The sequence below is a fragment of the Stegostoma tigrinum genome, chromosome 8 (genome assembly GCF_030684315.1).
Source record: "Stegostoma tigrinum isolate sSteTig4 chromosome 8, sSteTig4.hap1, whole genome shotgun sequence".
Lineage (NCBI taxonomy): Eukaryota > Metazoa > Chordata > Chondrichthyes > Orectolobiformes > Stegostomatidae > Stegostoma > Stegostoma tigrinum.
The window spans coordinates 36493341-36509147 of record NC_081361.1 but is presented as its reverse complement, the minus strand read 5'-3'; the positions used below and the strand labels follow the sequence as shown (position 1 = coordinate 36509147).

General features: G+C 42.6%; 1 protein-coding gene across 1 annotated transcript in view; it reads right to left on the bottom strand.

The window, feature by feature from the left end:
* The window catches only part of LOC125456673 (complement factor H-like), a 77194-nt gene that overhangs the window by 19145 nt on the left and 42242 nt on the right, over positions 1 to 15807 (bottom strand). Inside the window, exons 11-12 of the mRNA XM_048540028.2 lie at positions 7533 to 7706; positions 3357 to 3527 (exon numbers count right to left, since the gene is read on the bottom strand). Coding sequence (XP_048395985.1) covers positions 3357 to 3527; positions 7533 to 7706 — 345 coding nt within the window. The remainder of the gene's footprint in view (positions 1 to 3356; positions 3528 to 7532; positions 7707 to 15807) is intronic.

Here is a 15807-nt window from a genome sequence, read left to right as displayed (position 1 = left end):
GCCCAGGACTGTAAGAAACTACAGAAGGTGGTGTGCTCAGCCCAGACCATCATGGAAGCCAACCTTCCAGCCATGGACTCTATTTACATGGCTCACTGCCACAGAAATACTGCCAATATCATCAAAGACCAATCACACCCCAGTAATGATCTCCTTTAACCTCTTCCATCAGGCAGAAGATACTGAAGATTGAACACATGCACAAGCAGGTTCAGGAACAGTTGCTTCCCGGCCACTATTTGACTGATGAATGGACTCTGTGTGTGTATGTATATATATATATATATATATATATATATCTTGCCTACTATGAACTGCTTGTACTGCTCTTAAACAAAGAGTTTCACTGTACTCCGGTACATGTGAAAATGGATCAATCAAAATCAATCAATCAAAAGCAAGACAGGGAGAATGAATAGAGACAACACAAGGAGCTGCTTCTCAAATAGAGAGCAGGAAGAGGACTGAAGCTCAGTAAATGATTGTATCCACATACTTCCTTTTCCTAGCTACTCAAAGTTCTGATGATGAGTCACTGGACAGTTCAGCTTTCATGTTGCCACATAGTGGGCTATACAGCACAAGCGACAGGAACAAATGCTGGAGATAGGGGTTTCCACTGCTCTTTCTACTGGAGTGTGCAAGATCCTCCACACTCTCTGTTCATCTGGATAATGAGCATGAGGCGACATTATTAAAGTGGGAAAGCAATGTTGTCATGATATCATTGCTGGACTAGCAATCCAGAATCCTGGGCATTTGTTTGAATCCCACCAGAGCAGATGTTGAAAGTTTATTTTAATTAAAAAAACTCTCTAATTAATAGGTTATCTAATGGTGACCGTTTAACCATCTGGTTCACTCATACCCGGTTAGGGAAGGAAATCAGCTGTTCTAAGCAATTAATGGCAGAGCCCTTAGTAGCATCAACATACAGAGGCATCTAGACGTATAAGTCCACAGTTCCCTGAAAGTGGCAACAGAAATGGATAAAGTGGTCAAGATAACATTTTGACATGCTTGCCTTCATCAGTTAAGACATAGAGTATAAAAGTTGGCAAATTATGTTGTATAGAACTTTAGATAGGCCATATTTGGAATATCCTGTACAGTTCTGGTCATCACACTACCAGAAGAATGTGAAAGCTTTGAATAGGGTACAGAAACACTTTACCAGCCTGGTTTGGAGAGGGATAGCAATGATGAGATGAGACCAATTTGGTTTGATTTCACTTGAATGTTGAAGACTAAGGGGTGACCAGATAGAAATTTACAAAATTATGAAAGGCATGGGTAGAATGGATAGACAGAGTCTTTTTCTCAGGGTAGAAATACCAATTACTGGGCGACACTGGTTTAAGGTAAAAGGGGGTAAACTTAAAGAAGATAAGAGACACAAGTTTTACTTTTACACAGAAGGTGGTAAATGCCTGGAATGCACTGCCAGAGGAAGTGGTGGAGGTGATTACAACAGCAACATTTAAGAGGCATCTCTTATATGATATTGAATAGGCAGGGAATAGAGGAATATGGACTACATAGAGGTAAAAAGATTTTCAGTTTAGAAATGCATCACGTGTCAATGCAGGCTTGGTGGGCCAAGGGGCCTGTTCCTATGCTGTCCTTGTTCTTTGTTATTCTTTGTTCTTTAACTAGTCTGCACTACATGTGACACCAGGTGTGATACATTAGATGGACCAGCCAGCTTTGTCCTAGCCATTGGAATCAACCAATGCAAGCCTAGCCTTGTCGTCTTTTCAATGTCATCAGGGAGCTTGTGCCAAAATTGGGAGAGGTGTTGAGTACATTAGAGATATCCAGAATTGTACCTCACAAGTAATAACCCAGACAACAGTGTATCATCCCTAGGAATATCCTGTCCCACTGGCAGGCCTACACAACAGAGATGGTGGAGAATGGTAAAAGGAAAACAGATCAAACCTGAAAAAGAGCCATGCTGAACTATAAATGGTAACTCCGTTTCTGTCTCCACTGATGCTACCAGACCTGCCAAGATACCTCTGCATTTTCTATTCTCCGCCTTGTCAGGGACAAATGAGAGATCTGTGCGGAGCTGTTCCAGACTGATAGTGCTTGCCTGTGTTCACATTGGCCTTTTGTCAATGGAGCCAGAGACGTCATTCATTCTGGGATATCCCAGCAATGGTGAGTTGTTTGGGATATGGCAAGTGTAGGATGGGGCTAGAATTAAAAGAGATAGGGGCACTACCAGCATGGCACAGGTAATGAGGTGAGTTTGGTGAGACACTGTGAGAAATCCTCCTGAACCTCACAGAGAGAAAATCAACTATGGAGCTCAATGAAACTGTCACTTTGCCAAAAACTTAAGTTTCAACCTTCGGTTTTCCTAATCAGGGGTCCAAGGTAGAGCAGCATTAGTAGTTGCCATTCTTCTGCGAAGGCAACAGTTCAAAAACACGGATCAATGTGAAACAAGTCCATGGCAGCAGAAGTAACCTCAAGTTAGAATTGATTGTATGTCAGCGAAACCATGTCCTTTGAACAAAAGCTGTCCAACCAGGAAAAGAAACAGCATCTTAATTCACTATTTAAAGTCTGTCTAATCAATCATTTCTCACTGTTCTTTCATCTTGTTCAACACGACAAGGGCGAGGCAGCGGTGTGGTGATAATATTACGGGACCCTTAGATTAATTTTCTGGGGACAAGTTTTAGAATCTCACCACAGCTTATGGTGAAATTTGAGACAAATAAATCACTATTATATTGGCAACTGTGCAACCCCTGTCGATTGTAGTCAAACCTATCTTGTTCACTGAGATATGAAATCCTTACCTGGTCTGGCAGAAATGTGATTCCAGTCCACATGGCAATGGCTGCCTGTCAACTATGCTCAATTAAGGAGACGCATTTAATGCTGGCTTAGCCAGTGATACCCGCAACCTACGGATAATATTTTAAGAAAAACAAAACCCAAGCCAGAGACTATTTCCCAGGGCAGAAAAGGCTAACACAAGGGGTCATAGTTTTAAGCTGGTTGGAGGAAAGTATGGAGGGGATGTCAGAGGCGGGTTATTTACACAGAGAGTTGTGAGAGCATGGAATGCGTTGCCAGCAGCAGTTGTGGATGCAAGGTCATTGGGGACATTTAAGAGACTGTTGGACATGCATATGGTCACAGAAATTTGAGGGTGCATACATGAGGACCAATGGTCGGCACAACATCGTGGGCTGAAGGGCCTGTTCTGTGCTGTACTGTTCTATGTTCTATGTTCTATGTTCTAAAACCATTTGTTGCCAATTAATTATTTACAAGTATCTGAAAAGCCCTATTTTATGACTGAGTCTTGGAATAAATATTGAGAAACAACTTACGAATACAGCGTGGAGCAGCTGACCACTTCCCACTTGAGCATTTAGCTTTTCTTGGTCCATCCAAAACATATGAATTCTGACACCAATATGTGATAGTGTCACCATGCTGATACCAATATTTAGAAAGACCCTCTTTGTCTCCATCCTTTATGCGAGGTGGATCTTCACAGCCTAAATTTGAATTTTATGAACAGAATGCAAAAAATACATTTACTTTTATTCATTTCTTAATTTATATTACAATTAAACTTAGGAGCATTTCCTTTCCAAATTGTTTTTCAAAATTTACTGCTGCCTGTCTCAGTTTCATCAGTTAAGGTTAGCCTTACCAAAATCCGGAATCTTAGGCAATTGTGCTTAATCTCTTTTTTCAGACCCAGCATTGAATTTGATCCTATTACAATCACTGAGATAATTGTTTCCTTACTGATGGACTATTAACAAAGTTGGTCCCCTTACTTAAGACAAGTTTAGCCTTCCCACTTATTGGTTCTGGAACATGTGGCTTCCGAAAACGATCGTTAATGCACTGAAGAAATTCATAACCTTTCTGACATGACAGCTTATGAAAATATCTCCCATTTAAAACAACTTTGCTTTTTCTATAAGCCTCACTAACCTTTGAGGTAATGGCCTCAACCTTGCAGTGAGAGGCAATGCTGGGTGCATTGCTGCTGCCAGGGAAGCTTTTCCCAACCCAACAAAACTATTCATTTTTGCTGGGATTTTCCAATGCCAGCTGCAGCAGAAATGGACAATGCAGTGTCTCCAGGGTAAGTCCAATAGAGTCAGGGGAAGAGCCGGACATGTTCCGCTGTTCTGGATGTGAGGTTGCTCGCTGAGCTGGAAGGTTCATTTTCAGACGTTTTGTCACCATTCTAGGTAACATCATCAGTGAGCCTCCGACGAAGCGCTGGTGTTATGTCCCGCTTTCTAATTAACTGGTTAGGTTTCCTTGGGTTGGTGATGTCATTTCCTGCATTGGTGATGTCATTTCCTGTTCTTTTTCTCAGGAGATGGTAGATTGGCTCCAAATCCATGTGTTTGTTGATGGAGTTCTGGTTGGAATGCCATTCTTCTAGGAATTCTCGTGCGTGTCTCTGTTTGGCTTGTCCTGGGATGGATGTGTTGTCCCAATCAAAGTGGTGTCCTTCCTCATCTGTATGTAAGGATACGAATGATAGTGGGTCATGTCATTTTGTGGCTAGTTGATGTTCATGTATTCTGGTGGCTAGCTTTCTACCAGTTTGTCCAATGTAGTGTTTGTCACAGTTCTTGCAAAAACTTCAAAAATCTGGAGAATTAAACAAGAGAGACTTCCAAAAAATGAAACCAGATGGATCCAACACACCACGCTTCTACGGACTACCAAAAATTCACAAACCAGGAGCCCCCCTCAGACCCATAGTGTCGCTACCTGGAACACCAACCTACAGATTAGCCAAGGAACTACACCAAAGACTAAAACACCTAGTAGAAGACTCCCACCACTCCATTCGCTCCACCCAAGAATTCCTGAACACCATCAAGGACACCAAGATAGAAGAGGATGAAATAATGGTCTCCTTTGACGTAACAGCCCTGTTCACATCCATCAACATCAACCTGGCCAAAGAAACACTGACTACACTATTAGAAGAACCGACGACACATACACCAGACACCACCAACCTCATCAGCAAGGACAACATCATCAAGCTAGTGGACCTATGCCTCACCACCCACTTCACTTTCAATAACAAAACCTACAGACAAACCAACGGTACACCCATGGGATCTCCGATATCAGGGTTCTTAGCAGAGGCAGTAATGCAGAGACTCGAACAAACAGCTCTGCCAATCATCCAACCCAAACTTTGGGTCCGCTATGTGGATGACACCTTTGTCATCACTAAACAAAACAAATTAGAGGAAACCTTCAAGACCATCAATAATACCTTTACTGGCATAACATTCACAACAGAGGAGGAAAACAACAACAAACTGCCATTCCTAGATGTCACAGTAGAGCGAACAGCCAATGGGGAGCTTCAAACCAGCGTCTACAGGAAAACAACACATACGGACCAAATACTGAACTACAGGAGCAACCATCCCAACACCCACAAACGAAGCTGCATTAGAACATTATTCCAATGAGCCACCACACCCTGCAGCACAGAGGAACTACGCAGAGCAGAGGAAAATCACCTATACAGCGTATTCAAAAAGAATGGGTACCCTATGAACACAGTCCGCCGATTCCTCAGCAACAAACCCAAACAAACAGACAAAACGGGCTCAGAAACCATAACCACTCTCCCCTACATCAAAGACATTTCCGAAATGACTGCCAGACTACTCAGACCTCTTGGCATCAGGGTAGCTCACAAGCCCCCCAACACACTAAAACAGCAGCTAATGAACTTAAAAGACCCGATACAGACAACAAACAAAACAAACGTCATCTACAAAATACCTTGCAAGAACTGTAACAAACACTACATTGGACAAACTGGCAGAAAGCTAGCCACCAGGATACATGAACATCAACTAGCCACAAAACGACATGACCCACTATCACTCGTATCCTTACATACAGATAAGGAAGGACACCACTTTGATTGGGACAACACATCCATCCTAGGACAAGCCAAACAGAGACACGCACGAGAATTCCTAGAAGCATGGCATTCCAACCGGAACTCCATCAACAAACACATGGATTTGGAGCCAATTTACCATCGCCTGAGAAAAAGAACAGGAAATGACATCACCAATGCAGGCAATGACATCACCAACCCAAGGAAACCTAACCAGATAAATAGAAAGCGGGACATAACACCAGCGCTTCGTCGGAGGCTCACTGATGATGTTACCTAGAATGGTGACGAAATGTCTGAAAATGAACCTTCCAGCTCAGTGAGGAATCTCATATCCAGAACCTCAGCCTGAGCTACAAATCTTCTCAAAACTCGCTATGTTCCACTATTTACAGGGCTACCACATGTGCCAAGCTGTCAAAGGTCCAAGCCACTTTATGAATGAATAAATGGCCAATTGATTTGGAGAACTGGTGGGCAACTGTGTGAGGTGGGTAGTTGGATCACTCGAAGTTGAATGGTTGGAAGAGTGCTTAATTTGGGGAGTGGAGCATGATTAGGTGTTAGTTCAACAGGGTGAGGGAATGTGAGTTAGTCAGGTAGGATTTGGCAGGGCACAGCCAAGTCAGGTTGTGGGGAACTTTGTGGTGTTGGATGGTTGTGCATTTTGAATCAGTGAAGTGGTTAGCTGCTCAGGCAGGTTAGTTGAGCGGTTAGTGGAGTAATTCTGGGGCTGGAGACTGGTCAGTTGTGTTGCTTAGTTGATCTACATGGCTTACACTAGGCATTCAGTTCTGTTACATTTTATGGGCAAGTATCTGATTAAATCCCCCAACCTGGATCAAGTCACCCTCCAAACCACTGGTTTAGAGACATTTGCAGTGAATGTCACCAGTGAATCAGCCCAGTGAAAGTTTGAACCTCCTGGGCAAATCCCATGTATATCTGTGCATCAGGGCTTCACAGGGGCCTAATGCTCATCTCACAATGAATGGATCGAATATCCTTCATTGTTCATCCAACCATCTGCTTTAAGCCAATACATTATGACACTGCATTTTTGATATTTGGAGACTTGCGTCTCACCCCCTTTCCCGTCTTAATTTCTCAATTATTCCCTAATTCTGACGATGGAGTCTTCACTGATAGCTTTTCCCTAGTTAGGTCATCTCTATGTTGCAATAGCTATCTTGAATAATGAGCCAACTCCTTCCCTGCATAAAGTCCCCCTATTCTTTCTCAACTCTTCATGAAAGATTTAACTCCCATCAACCAGCTTGTAGCCATGTCAAGCATGGGTGACTATCATGACTTACGCTTAAAACTGCATTACAGCATCAATTTCACTCAATATACTCCTATTCTCTGTGTCGGCATATTAAATTCTTACTTCAGCAGTCCATGCTAGCCTGCCCTGGTTCTCTGATGTTGTCTATCTCAGACCATTGGATTGACCACATTTTTAGCAGCTCACCAACAACTTTTTTCAGAACAGTAAGGAATGGTCAACAAAAGATCTTGTCAGTAATTCTCATAATAATTGAAAAATAAGTTTCTCCTGCTTCAACTTAAGTAATTTTAATATTTTATTCACCACCAGGAATATTGCATGTTGGTACTGCCGACCATTGCCCATTGATGCACTGGATTTCTTCTGATCCTTCCATCTCGTATCCAGAGTGACAGTAATAAGTAACGCTGCCTTCGTACCTAACATTTTTGTCTGCGTTGGCTACATCTGGTGGACTTGGACAATGTAACTTCCTGTCTAGAAAATATTTTGAACATTTAGGAGTTGTTCTCTAAGCCAAAGAAAAACAAATTAGGCTGTCATTCCCATTAGAAACATTGCAAAGCCATCACATTAAACTGATATAATGTGATCCATATCCAAATAAAATAATTCATTTTTACATGACAAATTATGTTTATACTATTATCTAACCACAAACATTTCATGAATAAAAATTAAATCAGATCAAAGACAAAAGTACACTGAATACTGAAGCTCTAATACAATATTCAGGATTGTACCGACTAAGATGATTAGATCTGTGCAAATGTAATTTGAAACGAAGGAGGATTGACTGAGATTTTATATTGTACAACTGTTACCTGGCCTAAAAAGAAAAGATGGCTGACCGAACGAAAGGGAAATTATGCTGTTGGATATCTTGAAACCTTTGGCCTTGAAACTATTGGGGCTTTCACTCTAACTCCTAGAATCATACAGTGAGTCATAGAGTCATACAGAATAGAAACAGACCCTTCAACCCATCATGTCTATGCTGACCAACAAACTCAAACTACACTAATCCCATTTACCTGCAGTTGGTCCATAACCCACAATGCCCAGGCATTTTAAGTGCTCATTCAGATGCTTCTTAAATGTTGCAAGAGCACCTTCCTCCACCACCCTCTCAGGCAGCATATTTCTACCACACTTTGGGTGAATTTTTTTTTCTCAGATCACCTCTAAACCATTCACTTTTCACCTTACACTTATGCCCTCTGATCTTGGGCCTGTCTGGCCTGGGGAAAAGATTCTCACAATCTATCCTGTCCATGCCTCTCATAATTTTGTATACCACAATCAGATCTCCCTTCTGTCTGCTTTACTCCAAAGAAGACAAAGCTGCCCTATCTAGTATCTCCTGAGACCGTTCATCACAGGCAACATCCTGGTAAATCTCTCCAGTGCAATCATGTCCTTCTGATAGTGTGGTGACCAGAATGTTTTGTTTTCTTTATTCATTCATGGGATGAGGGGCATTGCTGTCTAGGCAGCATTTATTGTCCATCCTTAATTGCTCAGGGGGCAGTTATGAGTCAATCACATTGCTGTGGGTCTGGAGTCACATGTAGGCCAGACCAGGTAAGGATGGCAGTTGCCTTCCCTAAAGGACATGAGTGAACCAGATGGGGTTTTTCTGACAATCGACACTGGATTCACAATCGTTGTTAGATTCTTAATTTCAGATATTTTGCTGAATTCAAATTCCACCAAGTGCAGTGGCAGGATTCGAATCGGGTCCCTAGAACATTAACTGGATCTCTGAATTAACAGTCTTGCAACAATACCACTAGGCCTCCCTGGGCAGAGTATTCTGTCTTTGGCCGAATTAATGTTTTATATGGTTATGACAAGACTTCCTTGCCCCTAGCTGTTCCCCAATGTTCTATGCCCTAGCTAATGAAGGCCTGTATGCCTTCACCACCACCCTGTCTGTCTGACACTTTCAGCGATCTATGGATTTGCACAACAAGGTCCCTTTGTTCCGCAGTACTCCCTGGGACCTACTGTTCATTGCGTACATCCTTTCCTTATTAGACCTCCCCAAATGTATCAGCTTGCACTTATTGTCAAAGGCCTTACTGAAGCCCATGTATGCCACATCAACTGCACTACCTTCACCAATATATTTAGCCATCTTTTCAAAAATCTCAATTATTAATACAGATGAGGAGTGTTTGTTTAAGACCTCACTCACAACCATTGGCTCAATGCATAGGTTGCTATAGGAGGTTGCTATAAGAGCTCCCACTATTTTTCTGACAATCCTCTTACTTTTAATATACTTATTAAAAGCCTTGGGGTTTTCCTTGATCCCATCTGCCAAAGATATTTCAATGACCCTCTTTGCCCTACTTCCTACTTTCCTTGTTAAGAAATCTCCTACACTCTCTGTACTTTTGAAGTTTTTTAATAAGCTATACCTGACATAAGCTTCCTTCTTTTTCTGCCATAGAATCCATACAGTGTGGAAACAGGCCCTTCAGCCCAATAAATCCACACCAATCCCCAGAGAATTCCACCCAGACCCATCCCCCTATAACCCACCTAATCTACACATCCCTGAACACTATGGACAATTTAACACGGCTAAACCACCTAGCCTGCACATCTTCTGACTGGGGGAGGAAACCAGAGCGTTTGGAAGAAACCCATGCAGACACAGGGAGAATGTGCAAAGTCCACACAGACAGTCACCCGAGGATGGAATTGAAACAGGATCCCTGGTGCTGTGAGGCAGCAGTGCTAACCACAGATGCTGAACAGCCTTCTTCAGCAAACTCTTGATATCCCTTGACATCCTTGGCTTCCTGGGCTTGCTCTCCTTTCCCAGCACACTGAGAAGAACATGCTATCATTGAATCCTCACTATAGCACTTTTAAAAGACTCCCACTTTCCAAATATAGACTTAACTCCAAGTTGTTGCTCTCACTCTGTTTGCCAGATCCTGCCTAATGATATTGCCTTCCCTCAATTCAGATATTTAACTTCTGCATGATCTTTACCTCTTTCCACAATGAAACTTGAAATTTACAGAATTATGATCACTATCCCCAAAAGCTTACCCACTAAAACTTCAACCACACGACTGGCTTCATTCCCTAGGATTACGTCTGGCATTGCACCATCTCTAGTGGGACTATCTACATATTGGCACAAAATACTCTCCTGGATGCACTTTAAAAATGCTATCGCAGCTAATCCTTTCACGTTAAGTCGATCCCAGTTAATGTAAGCAAAGTTGAAATGCCCTCCAACTACAATCCTGATTTTCTCACATCTTTCTGTGATTTGCCTCCATATCTGATCCCCTATCTCCCTCTGACTGTTGGGCTCCTGCAGTATGATCACAGCAAGATAATTACCCCTTTTTCTTATTTAAGATCTATCCAGGACATCCTTCCTCATTACTACAGTGATGGTTTCCTTTATCAATAATGCAATGTCCCCATCTCTCTTACTTACCCTTGTTTGTGCCTGAAATCTCTACACTCTGGAATTCTGAGCTGCAAGTCATTAGCCTTTCTTCCTTCAACCATGTCTCAGAGATTGCAACAATATCATATTTCCACGTGCTATCAATGCTCTAGGTTCAAAAACGAAGTTGCTGGAAAAGCTCAGCAGGTCTGGCAGCATCTGTGGAGGAGAAAACAGATTTAACGTTTTGGGTCTGGTGACCCTTCCTCAGAACCGGACCCGAGGCATTAACTCTATTTTCTCCTCCACAGATGCTGCCAGACCTGCCGAGCTTTTCCAGCAACTTTGTTTTTGTTCCTGATTTACAGCATCCAAGGTTCTTTTGGTTTTTATAATGCTGTAGGATCATCTGCCTGACCTATCAAGCACCTTGCATTAAAATAGGTACAAGTTAGCTTTCTGAGCCTCCGAAGTACGTTATCCAGGCCATGTCTTCTCTGCCTAATGGGCTGTCCTGGCACTCCTTCTATATTTAATCGGACATTGCTTGTGATTTTACTTCCACTCTGTGCCTCAACCCACTGCAAAATCAGTTTAAAACATCTCCAACCGCATGAGCAAAACTCCCTGATAGGATATAACAGCCATTCTGGTTCAGGTTCAACCCATCAAGCTTGTCTGGTCCACCTATGCCAGAAGCTGTTTCAATGATCCAAATATCTGAAGCCCTCTCTCCTACACCATCCCTTCAGCCAGGTGTTCATCTGAGTTATTCCTATACTAAATAGCATTAGGCACTGGGAGTATAGTGGAGATTAACCTTAGTAGTCTTCCTCTTTAATCTGCAACCTAACTAATTTCCTGTTGCATGACCTCATTTTTTTTGATCTGTGACATTGGTACCAACATTTACCACAGTTGCTCGCTGTTCACTCTCCCTCTTCAGGATGCCCTGCAACTATTCTGAAGATCCCTGACATTGGCACCAAGGAGGCAACTTACCATTCAAGAGTCTCATCTGCTACCACAAAGCTTCCTGTCAGTTCACTTATGAGAACATAAGAACATGAGAACTAGGAGCAGGAGTAGGTCACCTGGTCCCTCAAGCCTATCCTGCCATTTAATAAGATCATGGCTGATCTTTTTGAGACTCAGCTCCACTTACCCACCCACTCACCATAACCTTTAATTCCTTTACTGTTCAAAAATTTATCCAGCCTTGTCTTAAAAACATTCAGCGAGGTAGCTTCAAACGCTTCACTGGGCAGGGAATTCCACAGATTCACAACCCTTTGGGTGAAGAAGTTCCTCCTGGCCTCAGTCTTACATCTGCTTCCCTTTATTTTGAGCCAATGCCCTCCAGTCCTAGTTTCACCTGCCAGCGGAAACAACCTCCCTGCCTCCACCTTATCTATTCCCTTCATAATCTTATGTTTCTCTAAGGTCTCCTGTCATTCTTCTGAATTCCAATGAGTATAATCCCAGTATACTCAGTCTCTCCTCATAATCCAACCCTCTCAACTCTGGAATCAACTGAGTGAATCTCCTCTGCACCCCCTCCAGTGCTAGTATATCTTAGAGAAGGTGGAAGGATGGGAGACACTATGCATGTAGTGTCTCAGGTATTAGTTAACTCCCAAATTTATTGTGTGGAAGCTTACCTTCCCAGGCTGCCCTCGCACTTTCTCCCAGACTCCCACTGCTGAAACAACTGAAAGACCGCAGTGACGCGAGGTAGGACTTTTACAGTCGAAAAGCTTACCTTCCTAGGCTGCCCATGTGCTCTCTCCCAGACTCCCACCACTGAAACAGCTGAGACTATTGCTAAAGGACCCCAGACTTTTTCCTCCCCTACTGTGGAACAGAGCCAACCATGGTGCCACAAATGTGGTTGTTGTTGCTTTCTCCTGAGAGGCCACCACCTTCCCCCACCCCCCAAACAGTGTCAAACATGATATATCTGTTTGACAGGGGGATGGGCACAGGGGACAGCTGCGCTGCCTGCCTATGCCTACTAGTCTTCCTGGTGGTCACCCAACGCTTTTCTGCCTATGTAGTCCTGATTGGTAGTGTGACCAGCTTGCTAAAGGTTACGTCGACAATATCCTCAGCATCATGGATACTCCATAGTGGGTCTATTTGCAGCTCTCCACTTCAAGTGGTCAATCAGGAGTTGGAGCTAAAGAGCACTTCCTGTGGGGACCATTGGAACTTGGCAGAGAACAACTGCAGGATTACTGACCAAACTAGTTGGCATTCTATAATTAATAAGTGACAGTTCAAATGGCCACCTGCCTCTCAATATTTTCATTTCATGCTCCGTATGAAGTCAAAATTCTAAACAAGCTCGTCTCCCATGAACGAAAGCCTTTATCCCTATATCACAGTAACTAGAATAATGTACTATATGATTGATTACCAGTATTTGAGGTGTTGTCCATAGAACTAAGCTGCTGTCTAAAAATGGCCCATGAGAGCTTTTAGTTTTAATCTGAGGACAAAGGCATCTCTTTCCATGTTATATAGCTTGAGGGGCACCACTCGACATGTGAGACATAATTTGAAGCCATGATGTGGAGGTACTGGTGTTGGACTGGAGTGGGCAAGGTCAGAAATGACACAACACCAGGTTATAGTCTAACAGGTTTATTTAAAAACTAAAGCTTTCAGAGTCTTATTCCTTCTTCAGGTGTTAGCGACAGAGGTCGGATAAGTCACAGAATTTATAGGTAAAGATCAAAGGTTCACATCATTGATGATGTACTAAACAAACCTAAGATGCTATTAAATCTTTAATCAGTGAGAAGGTTTTAATTGATTAATGTGTAAATGTAAAACCCTGAATTCCTTTGAAATCACTGCCCTGAGAGAACTAAAGGTTTTACCAGTGCAAGGCAGATTCTAAACGAGGCCTCACACCAAATATGCAATGTCTGAACTAAAATGTCACCTCTTCTTTACACTGATAAAACCTTATTTTCTTTGATCTTTGATTTTTGACAGTAGCTTCAAAGGAATTTGGGAATTTACATATACATAGAACATAGAACATAGAACATTACAGCACAGTACAGTCCCTTCGACCCTCGATGTTGTACCGACCTGTCATACCGATCTTAAGCCCATCTAACCTACACTATTCCATGTACATCCATACGCTTATCCAATGACAACTTAAATGTACCTAAAGTTGGCGAATCTACTACTGTATTAATCAATTAAAACCGTCTCACTGATTAAAGATTTAACAAGATTACAGATTTGATCTTTTACTTGTAAGTTCTTTGTCTGATACTACTCCTCTCGCTAACACCTGAAGAAGGACTCAGGCTCCAAAAACTTACATTTTCAAATAAACCCGCTGGACTATAACCTGGTGTCATGTGATTTAAAGCAACAAATCACCATGAATGACTGCAACCATTACAGATCGAAAACCAAGCCATTGTTATTATTCGGTGTCACAGCTATCCAGTCAACTAAGCGATCTGACACAATCACAGAGAATGCTGTTGACTCAGCAGGTCTGGCACCCACGGAGAGATTAGGAGATTTGGATGGTTTGAGTCTGATATGACTTTTTTTTACACAAACCTTCATGGATTAAAGTGGTTTTTAAAAGCACAGATACTGACCTAAAATGGCTGCTGTGATCACCTGACCCCTTGTCCTTCAGGTCCCGTCCCTCACCTTCTTCATTAGTCCAGCAATGCCTGTACCTGTGATATTTCAGCTTGTGTTCTGAACTGGAAAATTTGACTGGCTTTGCTTCCAATTCCCCGTCCTTGCTCTTCATCATAGAGTCCATCTTCATCTTTTGATGAACACAAAGGGACAGGTGGTCTGAGGTGCATTTGTTTTAATGCGAGAAGTATAGCAGACAAGGCAGATGAGCTTAGGTCTTGGATCGGTACCTGGAGGTATGATGTTATTGCTATTACTGAGACTTGGTTGAGGGAAGGGCATGACTGGCAACTAGTTGTCCCAGGATATCGATGCTTCAGGCAGGATAGAGAGGGAGGTAAAATTGGTGGAGGAGTTGCAGTAATGGTCAAAGACGATATCACAGCTGCACTGAAGGAGGGCCCCGTGGAGGACTCGAGCAGTGAGGCAATATGGGCAGAGCTCAGAAATAGGAAGGATGCGGTAACAATGCTGGGGCTGTACTACAGGCCTCCCAACAGCGAGCGTGAGGTAGAGGTACAAATATGTAAACAGATAATGGAAAGGTGTAGGAGAAACAGGGTGGTGGTGATGGGAGATTTTAATTTTCCCAACATTGACTGGGATTTACTCAGTGTTGGGGGTCAAGACGGAGCAGAATTTGTAAGGTGTGTCCAGGAGGGTTTTCCAGAGCAGTATGTATGTAGTCCAACTCAGCAAAGGGCCATACTGGACCTGATGCTGGGGAATGAACCCGGCCAGATGGTTGATATTACAGTAGGGGACTACTTTGGAAATAGCGAGCACAATTCCGTAAATTTTACAATACTCATGGACAAGGATAGGAGTGGTCCTAAAGGAAGAGTACTAAACTGGGGGAAGACCGACTATACCAAGATTCGGCAGGATCTGAGGAATGTAGATTGGGAGAAACTGTTTGAAGGTAAATCCACATTTGATATGTGGGAGGCTTTTAAGGAGAGGTTGATTAGCGTGCAGGAGAGACATGTTCCTGTGAAAATGAGGAATAGAAAAGGCAAGATTACGGAGCCATGGATGACGGGTGAAATTGTGAGACTAGCCAAGAGAAAAAAGGAAGCATACATGAGGTCTAGGCGACTGAAGACAGACGAAGCTTTGCAAGAATATCGGGAATGTAGAGCGAATCTGAAAAAAGGGATTAAGAGGGCTGAGAGAGGACATGAGATATTGCCGGCAAACATGGTTAAGGAAAATCCCAAAGCCTTTTATTCATATATAAAGAGCAAGAGGGTAACTAGAGAAAGGATTGGCCCACTTAAGGACAAAGAAGGAAAGTTATGCTCTGAGTCAGAGAAAATAGGTGACATTCTTAACAAGTACTTTGCATTGGTATTCACCAAGGAGAGGGACATGAAGGATATTGAGGTTAGGGATAGATGTTTGCTTAGTCTAGGTCAAGTTGACATAAGGAACGAGGAAGTGTTAGGTATCCTAAAAGACATTAAGGTGGAC